Source organism: Mugil cephalus, chromosome 16, assembly GCF_022458985.1.
Source record: "Mugil cephalus isolate CIBA_MC_2020 chromosome 16, CIBA_Mcephalus_1.1, whole genome shotgun sequence".
In the NCBI taxonomy this organism is placed as follows: domain Eukaryota; kingdom Metazoa; phylum Chordata; class Actinopteri; order Mugiliformes; family Mugilidae; genus Mugil; species Mugil cephalus.
In genome coordinates, this window is record NC_061785.1 from 5,793,240 (window position 1) to 5,814,647 (window position 21,408).

The following is a 21,408-nucleotide window of genomic DNA, read 5'->3' on the forward strand; positions in this document are numbered from 1 at the left end:
TTACAAGATATTTTTTTTTAAAAAAATCTAAAATATAATATAATATAAAGCCTGGCTGCCCAATTTGGGGCCCGCGATTAATGATATATATTTGGGCCGCTCTTTGAGCTTGCTCTCATTAAATATTATTTATTGGTGCACTTCCACTCCTGACCATAGAATAACGTTATGATACATTGATGGTAGGGTGGCGCTGTTGAGCTCCTGCCCGGTTAAATCCTGTGAAGTGAAGAAGACCAGCAGCGAGCGAGAGGATGCAGCGGGTTAAGCAGCGGCACATGGACAAGCGAAAATTGAAAAAGACAAAGAAACAAGTCAGAATTTTGAGATTAAAGTCAGAACTAAAAAAATTAAATAAAATACATTCGCTACAACTACATTTTTTTTAGTGGCCTTTATCCTCTTCTGTATTAGACAATAACCAGTCATTTATTTTTCAATATTATTTTATGATATACATATATATACATGATATATACTTATATAATGTACTGCAAAATTAACATTTTTGCCCACGACCCTCCACTGGGAAGAATTTGGGCACCCCTGATATAAAGACATACACTATCCACATCTATCACCGCACAGCATGAATAAATAATGCTTTAGCAGCGAGTAATACATTTGTGCCTGTTTCATCCGTGATAAATATCGGGTTGTTAAGTGTTTATCTCTCTCTGCGTTTGCTCTAGAGCACTGTTCAATGTGCAGCTCGTGGTCGGTGTTAAGAAAAACTGGACTCCAAGATGGAGCCCACTCGCTTGAATTGAAATGCCTGGCAGATGAGCCAAAGAGGCCTTTTAGCATTCAGGTTTGCTTCACGCTGCACGTTCATAGAAAGAAAGAAAGAGAGGAAAATGGAAAATTCTTCTTGGGCTGCCTTATCCAACTTAACTAACACTCACAGTCTGTAACTCCAATAATTAGAGGGACATTTGTTAGAGATTTCTAATAGTCGTTTTGTCAGATTTTGACACAAATCTTGTAATGCTCGTACAAATGAAACCATTTACTAATTCAAGTGTGGGCAGGTGGCTGTGCACTTTGAAGGGGGAAGTGCCCAAGAGCTCGAAGGGCAATTTATCTCTGCAGTTAAGGCATCTATCTCTAATTTGAATCTCCCCCGGTGAGTTAAGTGGGGATGCTCAAGATAACAACACCAAGGGCTCATTAACGTCACTCAGCGCATTTCAGAGGAGGACGCTGTCTCCGAGCCTGGCGTGGTCCCGTCTCTCACGGAGACTAAAAGACACGCCGACTCGTACGCTGACCCCCGTAAGCATGCGAACACACAAACACGCACACGCACTCTGCGGTCGCCTGATAAGCCTCGCGCCTCGCCAACCCGGCCCCGGCAAATGTCAGGCTGAAGCCATCTCCATTTACTCATGAGGTGTGGGCGGCAGCGTATGAATCAAAGTTCAAGTTACGTTTGCATGTTGGATTTCAAATCCCTGCAATTATGCACGATGAAAAGAATTACAGTAAAAAAATAAAAAATAAACACAAATCCACATGTGTCTACATGCAGCCTTTCTTCTTATCTTCTAACCCTGAATCTGCTTAAAACCGGGGAAGGATGAGGAGGTGGATCGAGCACCGTGCACCGTCCAACTGCTGCTTCATCACAAATTAAAACACCGGCCCAGAAATGTCCTGTTGCGTTCTTCAGCAGAAGTCACCGTCAAAAAAAAAAACCAACCCCCCCCCACCCCAAAGGAAGGAGGTTTGTGATGCTTACACGAGCGCAGTAAGCCAGAGCGAGGAGGAGGAGGATTGCCCAGTTCCGCAGGACGAGGCGAAGACGGTGCCTGCCAAGAGAAATTTGGGCTCCCCGCCGTTGCCAGCGCCACTCCGACCCCGGTAAACGGCTCCAGAAAAACGGATGTCTAAAAAGAGGCTCTGCTAAAGGACTTTGTGCGGAGGCATGAATCAGAAGCAAACTAATGATTTCAGGTGCATTTGTTTTCATCCTCCCGGAGGACCTGTGGACACAAAGTACACATGTTGCAGACACGATGTTCGGCACCGAGGGTCTCATTCAGCAGCGGAAGCGGTTTTCCTCGCAGTCCGGGGGCGTTCGTCTTTGACATTGTGACATGAAGTCTCTAATTTGACGATGCGCTCATACACCCTGCAAGGAGGAAACAGCCTGCGCTTGTTTCTCGGCTGCTGCCCCGTGGCTCGGGTGACCTCTGCTTATGCACGGACCCCCACCGCCCCCGCCCCCACCCCCACCCCCTCTCGTCTTAATTGTATCTGGAGGAATTCTGCTGTCTTAAGACAAGCTTTAGGCCTGAGGACATCCGGGCTTTTACTGCATGCTGCAGTTAAACAGAAAACAGGGAGCTCTAGTGCGGCGATCTCTTTGTGCCCTTTCATTCACCTATTTATTCTCAGATCAGTATCAAATGCAGAATTGAGTCGAGCTCTAAGAGTTAACTTGTATTTGCCTTTCTAACATCTTCCCAACTTTCGCTCTTGAACTTTCACAGACACTTCCATTAAAGGCGAATTTCTTAATATCAAAGCAGCTCTTCAGAAAACATAGTATATATATTTATATATCTATATCGCTTCTTACAGTTTAAGCCCAGAAGCTATTTCCTTGTCTCGCACACTTGTGTCGCAGTCACAGCAGAGCCTAATTTGCCCTGGATTACTTTGAGACACTGATCTAAGCTTGGTCGTGATGCGTTCTAACACCCGTCCCCCCTGACTTTCTCCTGTCGTATCTCGGCGTCTCCACACCCATTAGAGGAAGAAGGAGATAAAAAAAAAAGACAACAAAACACAGCCCTCCTTTGAATGTGAAGCGCATTCATCTCCCGCTTCATTTGGCATTTAACACAGCTGCGATTTCCCCTTTCTTTCCCTCAGCGTTCGCCTCGGCGTTGATTGCCTCTCGCTGCGCAGGCCGGGGCCTCTCTTTAGTGAACATTTTTTTGGAGGGGGGGGGGGTTAAAGCCCCGGTTTCGCTGGAACAAATGAGAGATCGGAGCAGCTGATCAAGCGGCGCGTGTGGTGGGTGACATTAACCACGTGTTAAGCAAGGAAATGCAAAAGGCAATCATATTTAATAAAACGTCATGGACATTAAAAGTGAAAGCAACAGCCATGAAAATCACAAATGCGGAAACACACGGAAACATTTGAACAGGTGTTGCATGCAGGAATTAAATAAATAACTAAATAAATAAATACTATACATCTTAACGGTCACATGGTAATATTGTTCAAATAGCTACCAACACCTATATTATCTTAATGGACACACAGTAGGACGTTATGGCGTGTGCTGTGCTGACGCTACCGGACTCTGCTCGAACATCAAAGATTCAATATCAGATTATCCACTAATAAATATATCAAATATAATCAGCTGATACGAGATGACTTGATCACACTTAACACACATTATTTTCCATGACGCTGGCGTCAGTCCAAGCATCACAATCTCATTTTGGCGTTGACAAATTAGCATTTCTTGTTACAAAATACACCGATCAGGCATAACATTATGACCACCTTCCTAGTATTGTGTGGGTCTCCCTTGTGCCGCCCTTCCTGTCCTGTGGTGTTTGGCTCTGTGGGTTGAGGGGAGGGGTCTCTGTAGATTATCCAACAGATACTCGATCAGTTTGGGAACTAGTGAATTTGGGGGCCAGGTCAACACCTTGTTCTGTTCTTCATGTATTTTTTGTTTTTTTGAGTTATTCCTAAACCTTTTATGCGAGTGCCTGTGTCATTGCTATGGGGTGGGGTTGCCTGATCTGGTCTGGCACATGTGGTTTGCTACATATCAAAGTAACATCAACATGAATGAATGCCAGGTCCGAAAGTTTCCCAGCAGAGCGTTAAATTGTCACAACATGCTTAATGTTATTTACTTCCCCCCCGTCAGTGGTTGTAATGTTGTGGCTGATCGGTGTTGGCTCCCCCTCGGTCACAAATGCACGACATCCTATCACCCGAACAGCATTGAAAACATCAACACAAATCTAAACTGCACAATCTACAAACACTGCAGTCGACCACGAGTGTGGCTTTCCCCGGACTCGAATTTGAAATGACAGCCTGAAAATTGATGGTGTGGCTCCTGCGCTGTCGCAATCGTTCCTGCACCTCAGCATGACACATGGCGGTGACTGACACGGTTACGTGGCAAACGTCCATCAGAACAGCAGCTTAGGCACCCTGCATACAATGGAATGCATGAATGAGGAGGTAGACAGTTACCGATAACCCCAAATCCACAGTCCGAACCTCCGTATTAACGCTCGGCTCGTCAACACTGGTGAAGACTGTGGATCGGAGGTTGTGGGGAACAACAACCTCTCCGCAACAGCAAAGTGGAAGTCAGAAAGTGAACGTCTGTTGGCTGTGACCTTTCACCTCTGAGCCCCTGGCTGGTCTTCAGTCGGCATAGAGGATGAACCCTGAGAAGGTGCTGTACTTGTTGCTGTTGCCGCCGTGAGCCTTGCCCCCGTCCAGTTTTACGAAGACCTCGTCGCCTGCATCCAGGTGAAGTATGACGCTGTTGCTGGCGTAGTCGTAACTCTGGTCCTGATCCTGGGCAATGGCGCTGGCCCTGACCTGGAATACGACATGCACACACAGCTGAGGATGGAGCAATTTGAGAAATGCTTTACGAAAAGATGTAAAAAGGATTATCTTGCAAAAACAAGCAAAATGCATGCACGCGAAGTCAAATTGCATCATAATTATTATTAACAAAGATGTGAAGGATACAACATTTCTGCAGCAGTTTGATCGGAAAAATGTATTTATTTACAAAAAGGCGAAGTCATTTTACCCAAACAAAAGGAAAAATGCTGGGGCTGAATTTGAGACTTTGACTTTGTGCAAGTGTGTCCCTTGTGGTGAATATCTTGTTTATATCTCATGACTCAACTGAGAGGGTCAGGCTTGAGTCAGTCCGCCTCTGAGGAAGGATGGCAGTGCATGCTCTCCTTTTTTGCCTCGTGTTCTCATCTTACATCCACCTTTCTCTGGGTGCAGCGACGAAAATGTCGCGTTTTCCCAAACGCAAGTGTCATTGTGTCAACACGGGGTAATTACTGAGGGTGTTAGATACGCGGCGTCACACCCAACTCTCTCCGCAGAGTAAAAAACTGAAACTGGGGTAAGTGCCTTTGAATGTGCGCTTAGTCACTGGAGGAAATATCCCCTCTAAGCTTTAGCTAATGTCTAATGATGCCAGGTTTGCTGTTACGCTCCTACTTCACCAAACCACCCATTAAAGTGTAATCCAGATTGTGGTGACAAGCTTTAAACTAACCAAAATATGAATTTTAAGTGGCTCAAGGGGAGTGCAAATCTGTGCGTGCCAAGAGGCCGTGAAGTTTTTAGAGGAAAGTTGGACGGCATGACGATGGAGATGGATGTGAGCGAGAGCTTCGCAGCCTAAAGTCTCCCTGCTTCCACCACTGACACATAAACACTGACTGACAATTTAATTTGCGGTAATTAGGTGTTCTGTTTTATGTAAAGTGGCTAAAAGTGGCCCGGCTCCACTTTGCCCGCCCTGGCTTAAGTGTCCCCTCGTACCAATTAAATACATTCTGTTAATTATATCGCAGCTTCTGCCCTTATTCCTGAAATAATTATAATGGGGGAAAAAAAGGCTTCAGTTCAACGAGCGATGGTTTCATAGTGTCATAGTTGGCAGCATTTATTTCTTTGTCCTTTTGAGCTCTTTTTTTTTGTTTGTTTACATGGGAGAAATTACAGAAATGTGTTGTGTAGTTATTAAACCTGATTTCTAGTTGGTTCACATGTACAAAAAAGTTTTTGTATATTTTTTTAGGCTATAATATAAAAAAACTGTTTTTCCTGTTTAAGAGAGCAGGTTAAGGTTTATCTGTGTCTATAAAATAAATAAAACTGAATTTATGAGCTATTAGGAGGGGACTTGAACTTGTCTTGACGTCTTTTAGTGAATCGAGCAAACGTCCCCCAACGAGTTTGAGGATGTTGATTTTAAAGAACTAATATCCACTGTGCATTTTAACAATGTGAGTGACTGGTCCATTTCTTTGTGAAGTTTGTCAACAAGTGGAGAAAGGGTGGGATGTCTTTCTTTTAGCTCTGCCTCTCAGCTCCTAAAATTGCCTGCACATCTCTGCAGGTAACCGTCTTCTATAAACACGCAAGCACAACATTAGGGGATGTGTTTAAGAGATTATTTAAGTGTGTGTGTGTCGGCTTTGTTCTTGGTTTGCAGTGTGAGGTACTAACAGCATGATTTAATCTAACATGACAGCAAAATGGGTTTGGTGTGGTAGCGGGGTGTGCAGTACCTCACCAGGCTACCTACTATAACAAAATGATGGCAATAAAGCTGGACCTAAGAAGCCTTTGATTTGTCTCCATTCGCTTCACAAATTTATATTACAGCTGTTTCATTACGAAGCAGGGGTTTCACTGTGCACGGTCTCTCTGTGAAGCCTGTTGCGGTCTCGCTAACGCAGATGTTTGCTTCAAAGTGTTGAGGCTCAAATTTACATGGCGTTTGATCAGTGTCACCACCTGGAGCCTTAAAGACATTACAAAATTACCCATGAATATGGCAAATATCATAATTCGACACCGCAACGCTTTGGTCTGACAGACAGTCTGATAACTTAAACCAGCACATCGTGGTTTCCTGAAGTTTGTTGTATTTCAAAGGGCACCAGCTTTGAACTAGCCACTACCCCAGGCTGTGTTTTGATGTGTGCAGAGTGGAGATAGCGCCGCTCTCCTTCCCCTCACTTCAACGTGTACATCATCTGATGTGTAATATGCAGAGATACACAATCTGGCAGTGTGCCACTGTGCATTGTCATTACACCGGACTATAGCATCAGAGCAAACGGAGCTAAAATCACAGCACACATGAATGCATGACTACTCAATTTGTACTGCCGGTTACACTGTTCCCTGAGCATTTGGATGAGGGTTCATCCCAGTGTGTGATTCAGGATTCACTCGTAATATCAGACAATGAACATTTTCATCTTCTTGTATTTTGAGAATCCGGACTTTTCTTAAATTCTTAAATCTAACATTAAATTATTAAACAGAACTGCTACCCACCAGACCATTTTTGATCAGGTCAGCCCACATGCTGGTGCCGTCTCCTCCCCTCATCAGCACATTATAGATGAAAAAGTAGGTACCAGGGATCTTGCAGGTGAACTTGCCTGTTGCGCCGTCATAGTTACCGCCAATATTTGTCACCACGTCGTCAAACCGGAGTATATCATAACCTTCTTGGGGATTTCGTAGTCCGGCGTAAAATGCCACCCGAGGGGTGGTGTTGTAGGTGGTGGTGCTCACTGCGCCTTTACCTCCTAAACCTAGAATCCCCGTCCGCACAATGTCCACGCCATCTCCTGGCGGTCCCTTAGGTCCTGGCGGGCCGGGCTCTCCAGGAGGTCCCGGGGGTCCGGGCTTCCCGGGGCGCCCTGGTTTGCCTTGTTGGCCGTGAGCACTGTACGTAGGCAGCGCCGGGCCGATGCTGTGATCACTCAGGTCTTCCTCATCATCCACCTGTAGGCTCGTGGTTGCCGAAACTGTGCCCGTGTGCACACCGGGCCCCGAGGTGCCCGTGCTGGGTAAGGGGTCGCAAACCATGCGGCAGGTACCCAGCATCTCGTAGTGGCTCGCGCTGTCCTCTATCCCGCCCGTGCCAACAGAGCTGACCAGCACGGGGATGAGGACCACCAGAACCAGGACCAGCATGACCCCCACAGCAGCTGCCACCAGGGTTTTCCGCCCGATGCTCAGCCTGGGAAGGGGCTGCGCTGCCAGCGTGGAACTCTCCGGGGTGGAAATGGTGGCTGCGGGGAGTGCGTCCACCTGGCAAAACGCGGAGCTAGCGAGGATCTCCGAGAGAGGAGTCGGTGCCCGGGGAGAGCTTGTAAGAGTGCGTGAGTGAGTGACAGAGCTGTGTAGGAGTAAGTAGGAGAGAGGGAGTGGAGCAAGGGACCAAAGTGATCAAAAGGCGAGAGGGATGGAGGGAGTGAGGAGAGAGAGCATGAGGAGAGGAGGAGGAGGGAGAGAGTAAGACAGCTTGAGAGAGGAGGAGAAAAAAAAGAGAAGCAAGGGGAGGAGAGAGTGAGCAACATAACACTAACTCACCGTCTGAGTCAGGGCTGAGGAGGGCACGCTACAGCTGGCAGATGTGTAAAGTCAGGGAGGATGTGGAGGAGGAGAAAGCGATTCAAGGGGTTAATTCATATGCACTGGATGATGAAGAATATCAAAAACAGAATACTTTCTATACTTTTGCATGTTATTTTAACGCTTTGAGATCCAAAAAAAAAGCTTGCACTGTTCGTTCTGCCCTCGTTGAAACCATTGGCTCCTTTTCTTGTCCGGAGGGGGGGTTTGCTGCTTTCTGGGAGCAGGTGACAGGGGTACAGCTTCCAACGGATCCTCCAGTACATCTGTTAAATGATGACTTTCAGCTGTGTCTTACTGAAAAAACACGAAAAATCTGGCTGAGTGGCTTAACTGCAGCCAAAAAAAAAGATTATAGCCCAACGACGGAGACCCCCTCGTGACACTTCCTGGACTCACTGGCTTTGGAGCTTTCTGGACATTTCGTATTTGGAACCGTCTTCAGCGAGAGTAAACAAGGCAAAGTCAAAAACAAGCCTAATATGGAAGAATTCGATATTTGATTTAACTGATGTTTTGCATCCTTTGAGAATATGGAATGCTACTTGGTTAAGATGGAGGGTGATGGAACGGGTTGGGATGGGGGAAGGAGTTAATTTAAAATTGTAATTTGCTAAGTTGTAACCTTTTTTTTATGTTGATGTTTAGTAAAAACTGAATAAGAAAAAAAAAGCTTACGGAGTTTGAATTACCGTAACTCACTGATGGACAAGTCTGGCTGAGAAGTTGCTCTTTCTGGAAAAAAAAATGCTGCCATTACGGTAATGATGACGCACCGCTGCTGTTGGCTACAGGTTGGGGAGAGACGCAAGAGTGGGGAGCCCCAGGAAGAAAGAATTGTTTGGAGGAATTTGTTGGTAAAAAGGTTAAAAGTTTGTCAATAGCACAAACCATTGTGAGTTACGGTAATGCAAATACCTCCTGCTTTAATGCATCTGTTCGGTTTTAAAGCATTAATGAAATTGTTGGAATTTTGCGCACTGATGCAAGAAAACCTTTAATGCTGTGAACAAATTTGTGTGTGCGTTGTGCAGGTATAAGTCACGTCGTGGGGAGCTAAGTCGGTTTATACAGTCATATTACGTGGACGTCCTCCTTTTAGGGTCCCCATAATGTTAGCCATGACATTTTAAGTGAAGATCATTTAGCATTGTGTTTATGTTCTCCAGGAAACGAATATAAGTCAATGCAACGTCCTTTTAAGTCAAAGTTTCACATCTGTGTGTGTGTTTTGTGCGTGTAGGCAGTGGCCTCTTGTTATTGGAACGATTCCAGGCATCTGTGGTTGGTCAGTTAATCTGCGACCTTCACCAAACTGGCAAAACTTAAAAAGAAGTTCATACTTATTGAAAGTTCTTTTGAAAGATTAGTCATTTACTCTTCAAATTAAGTGCTGAGGCCAGAGGGACTGTGGCTACAGCACTAGAGCAGACCTCATTTAGCAACAGTTCGGCCATAAAATTAAAAAAACAAGTCCAAACCGATCCTGAAATTAAAGCTGATAATTTTTATTACCCAGATCAGTGGCTGTGACTGTTGTCTATTCAACACGGCCTAAAAAAAAAGGCATATTTATTGATTTTTCGCTCGTTATAGACGCGAAAACAGCAGGTGTATCTAATATCATTGTTACATTATATAAGTTAATATGGCAAACGTGAACACACTGTGGCCTATTTTCACATCCAGAGTTGTGTTTCTACTACAACAACCCCTCCTCTTTCAACTCTTTTCCCTCCAACTACTCTTTAGGGAAATAGGCGCCTCTCTACCTGCTACGTTGCTCCACATATGTTGGCCGGCTTTAACGCCAGCTTTGTCTTTCGGCCATTTGTCACTTGTCCCATTGTCATAAAAAAAATAATATTTTTAGTGCTGATTTATTTCAGTGTCACATGAAGCCATGACAGTGAGCCCAAGATTCAGAAGAGGAAAAAGGCCTGGAACTGGCACACCTCAACAGAGTGCAGCTGCTATAAATACCGTTAATTACACCTGTCCTGCCATGGTGTCAAAATGACAGCTGTGAAAAGGCCCTATTAAAATATCACCTGCAACAATTGAGCGGTAGATGGTCTCATGACGAAAGATCAAGTAAAGCTTATGAATTACATAGATTGCTCATAGATTGATCTTCTTGTTGGTTTGGACAACTTTGAAAATAATTTAGTGAATCATATTTCTTGTTATATTTTGTTGCAATGTCCCACTTTTGTGTGACTATCCTGAGCCTGTTTCTTCTGTTATTCATCACAGAGGCTTCCTACCTAGCAAGCTATCATTAAAGGGTGGTGTCCCTCCATCTTCAAAGACGTAAACACAAGTGTTGTCTTTCATATAATCCATCCATAATAATTAGTTTTTAGATAAGTAATACCAGATGCACGATATGCATGACTGGTAGACACCGCACACATTTCACATTAGACAATCTATACTGTGATATACTGTACATTTTTAAGGATTTAAATGCATTAATGCCGTATAAAATGTCATGTAAAGGTAGTATGATGTCGTAAGAAGTTTTGCTCGTTTATTTTTGTGGAGTGAGAAAGGAAGTACAACTATAGGCAATGTATTGTCTCATTATCCTGCAACATGATATCACCTGCACCTCTTGTCTTTTTGTGTCAGCCTGCTTTGCTATTTTTCACACGCAAAACCACATAACATTTATTAATAAATCTACCTAAAGTACCTACATTTCCAAAGATGCAACATTCAGAAATACAGGAAAATATTTCTAAAAACATGCCCGACTTTTTCTATTCGATGCATCTGTGAAGATTAAACAACAGTTGGATTTTGTTGCATTTTCATATTTGCTTGCATAACAGCCTCCGGGAAGCAACGGACATGATGCTTTTGTTTTGTCTTCATCTGACAACCATACACCCTAAACCTAATTACTTCACTACCAATTAACTGACGCGTTCAGCCACAGAACAAGCGACGCCAAAGCGAGCCCCATGTTGTGACTGAATGTGACTGAACACGGAGGAATCACTGGATGATATAAGGTTTCCATAAAGTTCTGAGAGCAGGGCGTGGCTTTGCGAGTCCGCGTTCTTGAGGCTGTTGAATGTCACAGGACATGACAGTGAGTCAGACCCGTAGAGCATCACTTTCCTGCTGAGGCCTCTCCAGCCGTTGACACCATTAGCTGCATCACAGGGGTGACCCCCGAATTAGTAAAATGCCCACACGTTTGGGATGATGGAGAAGGTCCCACGTTCTCTAATCCCAGACTTTAGCGCCCTCTTGTGGTCTTTTAACCATACACACAGCATGCTAAAATTCCTTCTGCACTCAATACCTGCAGACATGTGCATGCAACGGCACATCTAATCTAACAATAACTTTATAATGATATAATTATATGTGTGTCATGAAAATTGCTGCATGAAAAGTTCATTGTGCACAATTCAGCACAGTAAGAGGACGAAATTGAAGAGCGGTAACTTAAAGTGAAGAAGAAAGGCAAACGTTTTGGAGCTTAAGCTGCTGATAGTGGGGAAATATTCACCGTCATAGTTAAAGATGTTAGACTCGTGGTTAGTGCCAATGCTGCTACGGGGGAAGCTGAAAACAAACTCAGTGGACAAGAATAATAATTGACTTAATGATTTTGTCAGTGGGAAAAGTCAAAGGATAAACAGAGGAATTAGAATTCAGGTGGACAGACAAGCTTGTTTAGCAGTTAGTTTGTTTGGACTAATTTGTTTTCACAATTTACGATTTCTAAACTAAACCTCACACAGGGACCTTGGGGGGAAGTGGATAAGATGCATTAATTTGGTCACGAATTTGTCAAAAGGTTCGAGGTAATGTGCCGGTGGAAAATGTAACTATGGAAGCAGCACTTGTTAATTAGGTTCACACAAACAGATAGTTCAAACAAAGTTTCCAAGACCCATTAATAAAGCACGGTTAAGGCAATTTCTGTCTTTTTAATTGAGCCGATGCAGGATCTCACACTAAATATTCTTCCGTGTCTTCATTTAAGATGCATTTTTTTTTGTTGTTTCCTCTATAATTGTTTTCTGCCCTTAAACTTTACTCAGATTAAAAACTGAATTTCTACATTAAATAAAGCCTGTCATTTAGCCATTTAATCTCAGCTTCACACAATGTTGATTCAAAGTGAATTCACATGCAGTCTCTACATGTCATCGACAAAATGTCCACCAGTCGAAGCCTCTGGTCTTTGTGTGTGCTATAAGTAACACGCCAGCCTCACCTCTGCTTATAAATTCTGTGTTTTTGGACATTTTTCCAATCTTCCTGCTAAGCCAGGCTTTAAACGTGCCGTCTCCCAGATCGTATTTAGTGTAGACACATGAAATTGATATTGATTATCTCATCTCGCTCTCAGTCAGAAAGCAAATAAAGGTTTCTTGTGAAACCTATTTTATGGCCTTTCATGCCTCATCTTATTTTACTTCATCAATATCACCATTCAGTTCTAGTTTGGGGTGCTTTTGAGTCTTTGATAGGTTTTTAAAGTGCTATATTGTGCTGTCACCTCTGAAAATGTACATATTTAATATGGAAGAGGTGCAGTTTAAGGTATTTAAATGTAGTGATGTGTGGACTGATAAGTTTCAATCCACGTATTTCTTGCATATTGTTGTTTGAAAATCAAATAATGTTTTAAACGTACACAATCTCCGGTCCCTGGGTTTGTTGGCAGTGTACCAGTGAGCTACACTCGTATGTTTCCTCCTGTTAGAGAAACTTAAATGTGTGAAGATGAAAGAACCAGCAACTGGGTGGAGACACAAAGAACAGGATGTCGGGTTCCTGTTCTTACTTAAGTTTTGACTTTGTGAAAGTTTTGATCTCACCTCAACCGTGAACAAGCTTTGGTAGCCACCTAATTTCAACGGCATGTTATTTTTTTTGTGCAGCAGTGTCACTCTTCAGTAACACATAAAGTGGAAAAACACAAATAATCTTCAGTGATTACGAAGACCAAATGTTTTTACTGTGACTCGCTTTCAGCTACGCCACAAACAGGGATGCACCAACAGATGTCATCCATCCATCCATCCATCCATCCATCCATCCATCCATCCATCCATCCATCCATCCATCCATCCAGTTTGGTAATTAGTGTAACCACTGACTGCCACTTTGGCCTCACTCCCCAGCTAATTTGCCCCTTCAGCTGCAATCACTCACATTTTCTGCTCTTATGTGCAATTATCCTATGAGATAAAAGTGATTGTGTCATAATTTCCACACATATACTGACTCGTAATTGATTTTGCTCCACTGATTGCGTTAACTTCTTTGAGCCAGAGGATGGCGCCCGGCGCTCGTGGGGATTAAAACAAATAGAAGAAAAGCTGCTAGCAATCGACATATTATTAAAGACTTCTGTTAACAGATTTTCACGTTAAATTATAATTCCAGGATGCGTTTTGATGATATCCAAAAAATGAATGGTTTATCCCTGCATGTTTATACTATAAATTTATGGTTTTGAGTGGACACTGTGATGCATTGTGACCTCCATGCAGCAGCAGCAGCAGCAGCAGCAGCAGCAGGATCACATTAGATGGCCTTATCAGTGGGGGAGTGGGACAGTAGGGGAAGGTGTGGACCACCCACCTCGTGCAGCGCTGCACATTCCAGCACGCGCACACGAGACGGCCCTGTCAGTAACCGGAGAGCCGAGGAAACGCCAGGCCATCTTTGATGTCTATATTCAGGATGAACTCCACCAGATGGAGCATTTATCTGGCATTTAGGACGTGTGAGGGTGAAACACATTTGGTGTATTAATGAGCAACAACAAAGTAATGTGGTGGGAGTAGCTTACACTCAAAAGTCGAGATAATGCTGAATTTCTGAACCGTTTTCTTCATCTTGCTGTAATAACCGCTTACATAAAAGGGAAGCATATCAATCCCTTGTATGTTTACACAGGGTTCAAATAGAGTCACTTCCTTGATTCTTTCTTTTTGGACTCTTCCTTTTTAGGCAATGGGCTGCTGCTGTGTAGGCCCTCTTGGGATTCAGTGGGAATTCCTTAGCTGGTTTGCTTGGCAGTTGGTTTTCAATCCTCAGATACTGTTGTTTCAGGATGTGAGGTCGAGACGGAGGAGGAATTGAAAAAATGTGCCATGTTAGGCCGCAGAGCATAAACGCTGTTGTTGCTGGTGCTGCCTGTGATAAGTGGGATTTGCCAACTATTCTGGGTCATCAGAGGTGGGACGGCTCTGAAGCTGTAACTGATTGTACGCTCGGTCGCCAAAACATTAGGTACACTGGTGAAAATGAAACGAAAAATGAAATACAATCTACTATAAAAGCCCTGCACTAAATCCCCCCAACCCCCCTTCTGAAAAATGGCATTGTAGAAATAAAAGGATCATGTGTTGACACAACACAATTCAATAGTACTCTAAAGCACAGCCCCCAAAATGAAAACCCAGCTGAATCAACAGCTCCTTTGAGTTATTTAAAACAAACGCTGAACACCGTAAACTTTATGAAGCTCAGATTAAATGCAGACTCGTGTGCCAAACGAACTGACAAGTTGACAAGTGGCAGTATTTCATTATTATTTTTTATTTTGTTCATAATATGATATTGTATAGTGTGATGTCTGCGACGGCTCTCAGTCATCCAGGTTGTGGTATTTGTAGAGTTTGATTGTGAAGATTTTGGTTGAGTATTCATTCAGCATTCATTCATTCATTTCATGTATTTTTTTTTTATTTTTTTTAATATTCAATAATTTAGTATATATATTTTTCTATCATTATAGGTATGTATAGTGTGGTGTATATTTATCTATCTGTCTATTCACAGCCTTATTTTCTATGAGTCACAGCCTCAGATTTCTTTAAGGGGCCAAAAGCACAGCCCGTCTGACTACTTTATTCCCACCGACTGGAATGTCACTCCTCACCAGCAGCAGACACATATTTCCCTTTTTAGGACATGGGGATCTATTACGTAATTTAGGAACACGCTCGGATCTCGAGCAAACTCGCCTGGGTGGAAGTGGGAGGTGCCAGCAGGGAGCACCCGGAACGAACCAATCAGATTACGCGGAACTTCCCTCCGCGCAATCTGATTGGTCAGAATCCGGAAGCAGACCGTTGACGTTTACGTTGACGTGCTCCCCCTCTTGTAGTTTTTTTTTTTTTTTTTTTTTTTTTTTTACGTTGATGGTTTGTCGGGAGTAGTTTAGTGTAGGCTTCACAGCGGAGGGGAGAGACCGTCCTGGGAAGAAAGACAAACAAACAAAACAACAAAAAAAAAACAACAGAAAAGGATTGTTTTAGGCTTCCGTAGCGGGACTTAGGGTGAAAGCTGCCACAAGTGGTGGGACGTTTTTTGACTCGGTTAGTGCTCTAAAGTTGTCACCATGCCGGTTTTTCACACGAAGACGATAGAAAGTATCCTGGAGCCGGTGGCTCAGCAGATATCCCATCTGGTGATAATGCACGAAGAAGGTGAAGTTGATGGGAAAGGTATCCCGGATCTGTCGGCTCCGGTGGCTGCCGTGCAGGCGGCTGTTAGCAACCTTGTTCGGGTGAGTAAAACGAAAAAAAGAAAAATGAAATACAATAAATGCTGAACTCCTCTTAAACTCAGAGGGGGGGCTACCTGTCGCTTTGCTACAGCTAGGCAGCGTTTAATTCAAGCTGTGGGTTTTCATTTAAGTGTTAGTGGAGATGTGTGCATGCTATCTAACTTTCCCGGAGTTATTTGACCTGGGGCAAAGGGCAGCGACGCCCTTTTCCCCTTGAAAATATGCCCTGCCTCCTTTGTAGCTGCTCGACTGCCATAGCTTGACGTAGGCACTGCTGTAATGTGTGTGTGTGTGTGTGTGTGTGTGTGTGTGTGTGTGTGTGTGTGTGTAGGGGGGAGCCAGGTACACTGAATTACTTTCATAATTCACCACTTCAGAGAGGTAATGCACCTGCAGGGATTGTCTCAGAATAACTTTTGTGAATTAAAGGATATTCATTACATATGTTTGAATTCACTTACTTACGTTTGACTAACCCGAGTGCTTGCAGGAAGGATCATTCATTAGACTATAGTCTAATACAACCACACTGGAGGAGTTTGATGTTTGAATAAAAGGCTGTACACCGGTCAGCCGTAACATTATGACCACGCATGACAGGAGAAAGTGAATCGACCATCTTGTGACAATTCAGTGTTCTGCTTGGGAAACTTTTGGACCTGGCATTCATTCGTGTGGATGTTACTTAGACATGTACACCCGCCTAGACCGGACCAGACCAGACCAGACCAGATCAGACCCAGACCAGGCACTCCCATCCCATAGCTGTGTGCAGCCACAAAAACAATTTAGGAACAACTAAAAAAAAAAAATAAATAAATAAATATAATAAATCTTGAACAGCAGCACAAGGTGTTGACCTGGCCTACAAATTCACTAGATCCCAAACTATCACAGAGGCCCCTCCCTTCAAAGACCTCCCACTAATAACATTGTGTTGCCAGATACCACAGGACACCCTCAGAGGGCCCATGTCCATTCTCTGATGTTGCACAAAGGAGATATACACAATATTAGGAAGAGACGGTTGCAATGTTATGCTTGATTGCTGTAGTTATGCCGTGGACTAGAATGGGATGGGATAGTTTATTGTTTGATTAAAACTCATAAAGTCTATCTGCTCTCCAGCCAGTTCGTTTCTATTCTAATAGAAAAGTCCTGCACTAAAGCAGGTTAATTTTGTGGTATGCAGAGATGGAATTGTGGTATTCAGTCATTCATTTGGTTAAAATCACTGAAATAGACATGGATAATACAGTGCTCTGCTAGTTGGAGGCTGTGGTTTGTAGTTATATTTAATTGTGTTGTATTGAACCAATACATGTTCCTTTTTAATCCTAATCCTATTTAAGTTAGTGGGCTACACTAAATAACAAAAACTAGTTTGTCGTTAAACCGCTCCACAAACTACACCCTGACCCTCTAAGATGATCATTCATTTTGATTTCTTACGTTGTTTCAGCATGAAGTGAACATTAAAACAGCCATAAACAGGGATATAGTGCAGGATTGTTATATTAGAACTCATTTGTTTTCAATTGTGCACCTAATGAACGTGCAAGTGAATGTATGAGGAGAGTTTTTATATCTAAAACCTAATATTTAATAAGGTATTAGAGCGTATGCCATTGTTTTCCCTTCAAATTACTTTACAAAGTAAACTCACCATGTAAAAAAACTTCACATACACAATCCCAGGTATTTAAATTGAATTTATTGAATTTACCCGAGGTTTAGTATAGTTGCAGAAGCATCTTTTGACATCTACAGCTGAGATTGTTTTCATCGATTTAATGCCGCTCTCTTCATCTGACCCCAGAGCATCCCAGGAGCAAAAGCAGACAACACCTTTTCCAAAAATTCAGATCCAAATATTCACCAGAGACTTTGTGCTTCTACACCACGAGAGACTGTAGCATCATGATACGACGATGATCCTAACCTGCTACGTAGATAACAAGATGTTCACGAAGCTAACGTAATGCTACCTAGCCTATGGGGTTTGGTTATATCAAAGCTGTATTGCGAGGAGATGAGCACTAGAAAGTTGCAGACCTGCACCGTGCATGCAAGAAGTGAATCTACAACCACACATTTGACTAACATGGTTAACAAGTTCGCAGGCTGTGCTGATACATTAGCAGATCTAGCTGGTTCCCGTCATGCTCTTCTACCCGCACCGCAATTAAAATGTCCTTGGGCCTATTAATTTTCCATTTCCAAAATTACTTTTTTCCATTTGAATTACTTGCTACTGTGGTTTCAAGTATATTTAGAACCATGAAATGACATATCCTTGAAAGTATTCCTCAGAAAACCACATTCTAACTATCAGGCCCGCAAGGAAATGACAGTGTTGTTTCCTCAAATACAAACCAATACATGGCGAGTTTCTCACAAATGGAACAGGGAGATATGAGTTGCCCGTCAGATATTGCGGCTTGTAAAGAAAGAGAAGGACAGGGGCTAAATTAAGGCCAACGTGGTTCCTGGCCCTGGCAGTTGCTGGGTGATAAATTTGGACAATTACTCTGGCGTCAGCAAAGGAATGTTTCATTTAGAGGGATTGCCTTGCATTGGCTCGCAAGTTATTTATTAGATTTTATGGCCAATACCCATTTTGGTTCTCTTCTTAATGCCTTTGTTTCTCCTCAAAGCCCGCTCTCGAAAAAACGGGTCTGTACCCCATGGTGTTTGTGTTGTTTCTGCACCCACCAGACTTCCTTCCTCTGAGGGGCTTCATACAGAGGTGTTTAGACAGTCTGGTATGTGGTATGGTATACCACACAACACAGGGTATAACAGGGTTACTATGGATACAAGTCCTTATCTGCCCTTCAAAGATGATATGCATGCAAATTTGAAATGTACCCACATTTGCCCACAATAATGAACCCACAGATGTTTTGCAGCAAATACACTGTGTGTGTTGTGAAGCTTTTTTGCCCTTCTATAATAATTCTCATACCACTTTATGGCTCCAGTTAACACTGTGATTAAGAAGTGTACAGCTCGGATAAATCCGCTGCACGTAACATGCCCAATACTTAAAACTACAAAGCTAGAAGCTGCATCATCAAGTCAAGCCAGAGGTCTGAGAGAGTGACTATGAGGCTTGTTTTCCACCAGATGTACTCATGATGCAAAAATGAAATCCAGTGTTGCAGGATGTGTATTCGCCGCCGGTTCATTTAACATGAATACAGCGCCTGTCAGCATATCCTGACACATGTGCATCTTCGACTGTATTTGGATGAGGGAATCCAGGCTCGGCAGATGTTCTGAATTTCCAACAGTGGCATGAAGAAATACATATGTCTGTAATTATTTCCAGTTGCTGTAGCAACATTACAACAGGTGTTATGAGATCACTGGAGTTAAGGATCAAATGTAATTTCTTTTGGTCACAGTCCCCTGACTCATACAAATGAGAAAACAATCATGCTTTGTAGCTCTTTACTTTGAATCCTTCTCAGAACAAGGATAGTTTCTTCTTACGTGTTTATTGTCCAGATGTTCATTGTTAAAAACCTATGTTTGCACATATTGTAAGAGAGTTGGTTAAAGCAAGTCTGCTGAACAAAGTCAGCATCTAACTAGAGGGCAGGTCACTGTCACAAAAAGATAAGATAAGGTAATACTTAATTGATCCCCATAGATAAAATTCAAGTGTTACAGCAGCACAAGTCAAGAGAACCAGTAAACCAGAAAAGACATTAAATAGGACAAACACAACAAGTCAACAAAAATTACACTACAGATAAACAAAGTGACAACAGTTGTGTAAAGTGGCTATGTAAATAGGCCACATTCACTCAGTGAGGTCGGAGCTGTGCGCTGCTGTAAACTCTGATGGCAGTGGGCGCGAAGCAGCGTCTGAAAAAAAGGAAAGGGTCATCCTTAGAAGAGGAAGGATAAAGCTCCCTAATCGCATTTCTCCGGACATTGTCAGGGTTGGGGTGTGTCGAAGCAAATCTGTTTACCTCGTAGCTTGTGAATCCCAGAAACCTACACGCTACACAGACTTGCTCCTTTTTGAGCTCTGTCTAAGATCTCTGGAAGATGAAATGCAGCCCAGTCAAGGTGGATTTGGTTGAAAAACTATTTCCTTCTATTTACAGAAAAGGGCAAGGAAAGGGGAGCTTTCACCATGTTTCTGGATGAAGAGATCTAGTGCAAATATGTAGGTCTTTAAATTATTCATTTTAAAGGGCCTAGTCTTATTATTCTGTGTGCATGGATGTAGACGTGCAGCCCTCACTCTAGTATTTTAAGCATGACTGCAAACTACTGAGACAGTAGTCATTTAACCAAGACCCTTCAGCAGCACCCGGCATCGTTGACTTCTTGTTTCTGATTGAGACAATGAGGTCGACCTCAATTAAAAATGAATGTGAGGAATGTGAGGAATTCCTAGCCAGCTCAGAGGGGGGTTGGGCCAACCTTTTGAATGAGTACATTTTCTAGAATATTTTAAAAAATATAAAAAATCAAATAATGACCTTTGTGTTCCCACAGCATAAAGATGGCCAGTTTCCTCGTTTTGTCTGAGTTTGTTTCACACATTTAGCCACAGGATGTGGCGAATGCCTGTGGCTGGCTGTTGTGTTTGGAAAAGTGTGAGAGACTGTGATGTTTGTGCAATAAGCAAGGCTTACGCTGCAGATGGCACACAGTAAAGAGAAGAGCAGTTCTGAGGAACGGTTACGATGGGCGTAATAAACCCATGCCAGTGTCTTCTGTTATTCTTGCTTTGTCTCATATCTGTCTGGTTTCGTTTTCAAGTTGAGTGTATTGAGCTAAAATCTTTACATTCCTGTCACATCTGAATTGTGATAAATGTTTGGTCCGACAACTGTTTTCATACGCATGTATATAAAGTGATTCTGAAATAGTTTAGATATTCTTTTTTTTCTGCAGGGGTAAATGAAACAAGACCATGCTTGCCTGTGATAGAAGTCAGCTGGAGGCTGTTTTTATACGAGGCCTGTTGTACTTCATTATTTTTATAGCTTCTTTTTATAGGCATGGGATAAAAAATGAGATAAGAGTCTTGGAAAAGATGAAGTCAGGAGGACGATCTCCTGGGCCAGTCAAAACTTTCGGACCGGCTTCGTGCAGTGATGGAATAACAGTGGTGCTCATCGGTTGGCTTGAAGTGATGTCTCAACTTCCTTCCCATTACTAGAAATTGCAATAAGCTGCGTCATAAGGACATTGGTCATACATCATAGGAGCTGCGTTCGGTTGATTCTAATAAGAGGAGATTAGATCACTTTTGGAGATGTTTTTATGTGCAGATCACTAAGTCGATGTGCAGTTGCTGTTTTGATTAAAAAAATATAAGTTAAGAAATATCATTGTGTGTCATGCAACACCAAAAGGTATAGTTACTGGCCATTGCGAGCAGCTATAGTTTTGCTAGATGAGTCATCATTTCAATCAACTATTTCAGTGGTCCTTTACCGATGGGAAACATATGTTTATTAACTGAAGTACTTTAAAGGCGTGCAAAGCCAAACACTTCCTATTACCTGGTACTCAAGCTTCCTGCAATTTGTCAAGGGAAACCCATTTCATGCCTCTCACAGGTTGTTTCTGTCATATATGCAACAATACAATTACTGCGGAGTCTGCCATTTTTCCATAATCTCTATTGAATAAAA

The 21,408-nt window shown here is 42.8% G+C and overlaps 2 protein-coding genes across 3 annotated transcripts in view; one reads left to right on the forward strand and one right to left on the reverse strand.

Moving 5' to 3' along the window:
- Positions 1–3,811: 3,811 nt before the first annotated feature.
- Positions 3,812–8,048, reverse strand: LOC125022553 (C1q-related factor-like). Its single transcript, XM_047609280.1, has 2 exons — positions 7,102–8,048; positions 3,812–4,596 (listed from the first exon to the last, which is right to left on the reverse strand). The coding sequence occupies exons 1-2, from the start codon at positions 7,747–7,749 to the stop codon at positions 4,417–4,419; spliced, it is 828 nt and encodes a 275-aa protein (XP_047465236.1). The 5' UTR covers positions 7,750–8,048; the 3' UTR covers positions 3,812–4,416.
- A 7,326-nt stretch (positions 8,049–15,374) lies between these two features.
- Positions 15,375–21,408, forward strand: part of LOC125022899 (vinculin) — a 28,136-nt gene continuing 22,102 nt past the window's right edge. For both annotated transcript variants that reach the window (XM_047609891.1, XM_047609892.1), the window contains exon 1: positions 15,375–15,742. In XM_047609891.1, coding sequence (XP_047465847.1) covers positions 15,575–15,742 — 168 coding nt within the window. In that variant the 5' untranslated portion in view covers positions 15,375–15,574. The remainder of the gene's footprint in view (positions 15,743–21,408) is intronic.

Excerpts from the sequence above, each read along its gene's own strand:
- LOC125022553 (XM_047609280.1), bottom strand. The coding sequence starts at position 7,749 with ATGCTGGTCCTGGTTCTGGTGGTCCTCATCCCCGTGCTGGTCAGCTCT. Across the intron at positions 4,597-7,101 it reads ACCTGATCAAAAATGGTCTG|GTCAGGGCCAGCGCCATTGC; the intron begins GTGGGTAGCAGT and ends GTCGTATTCCAG.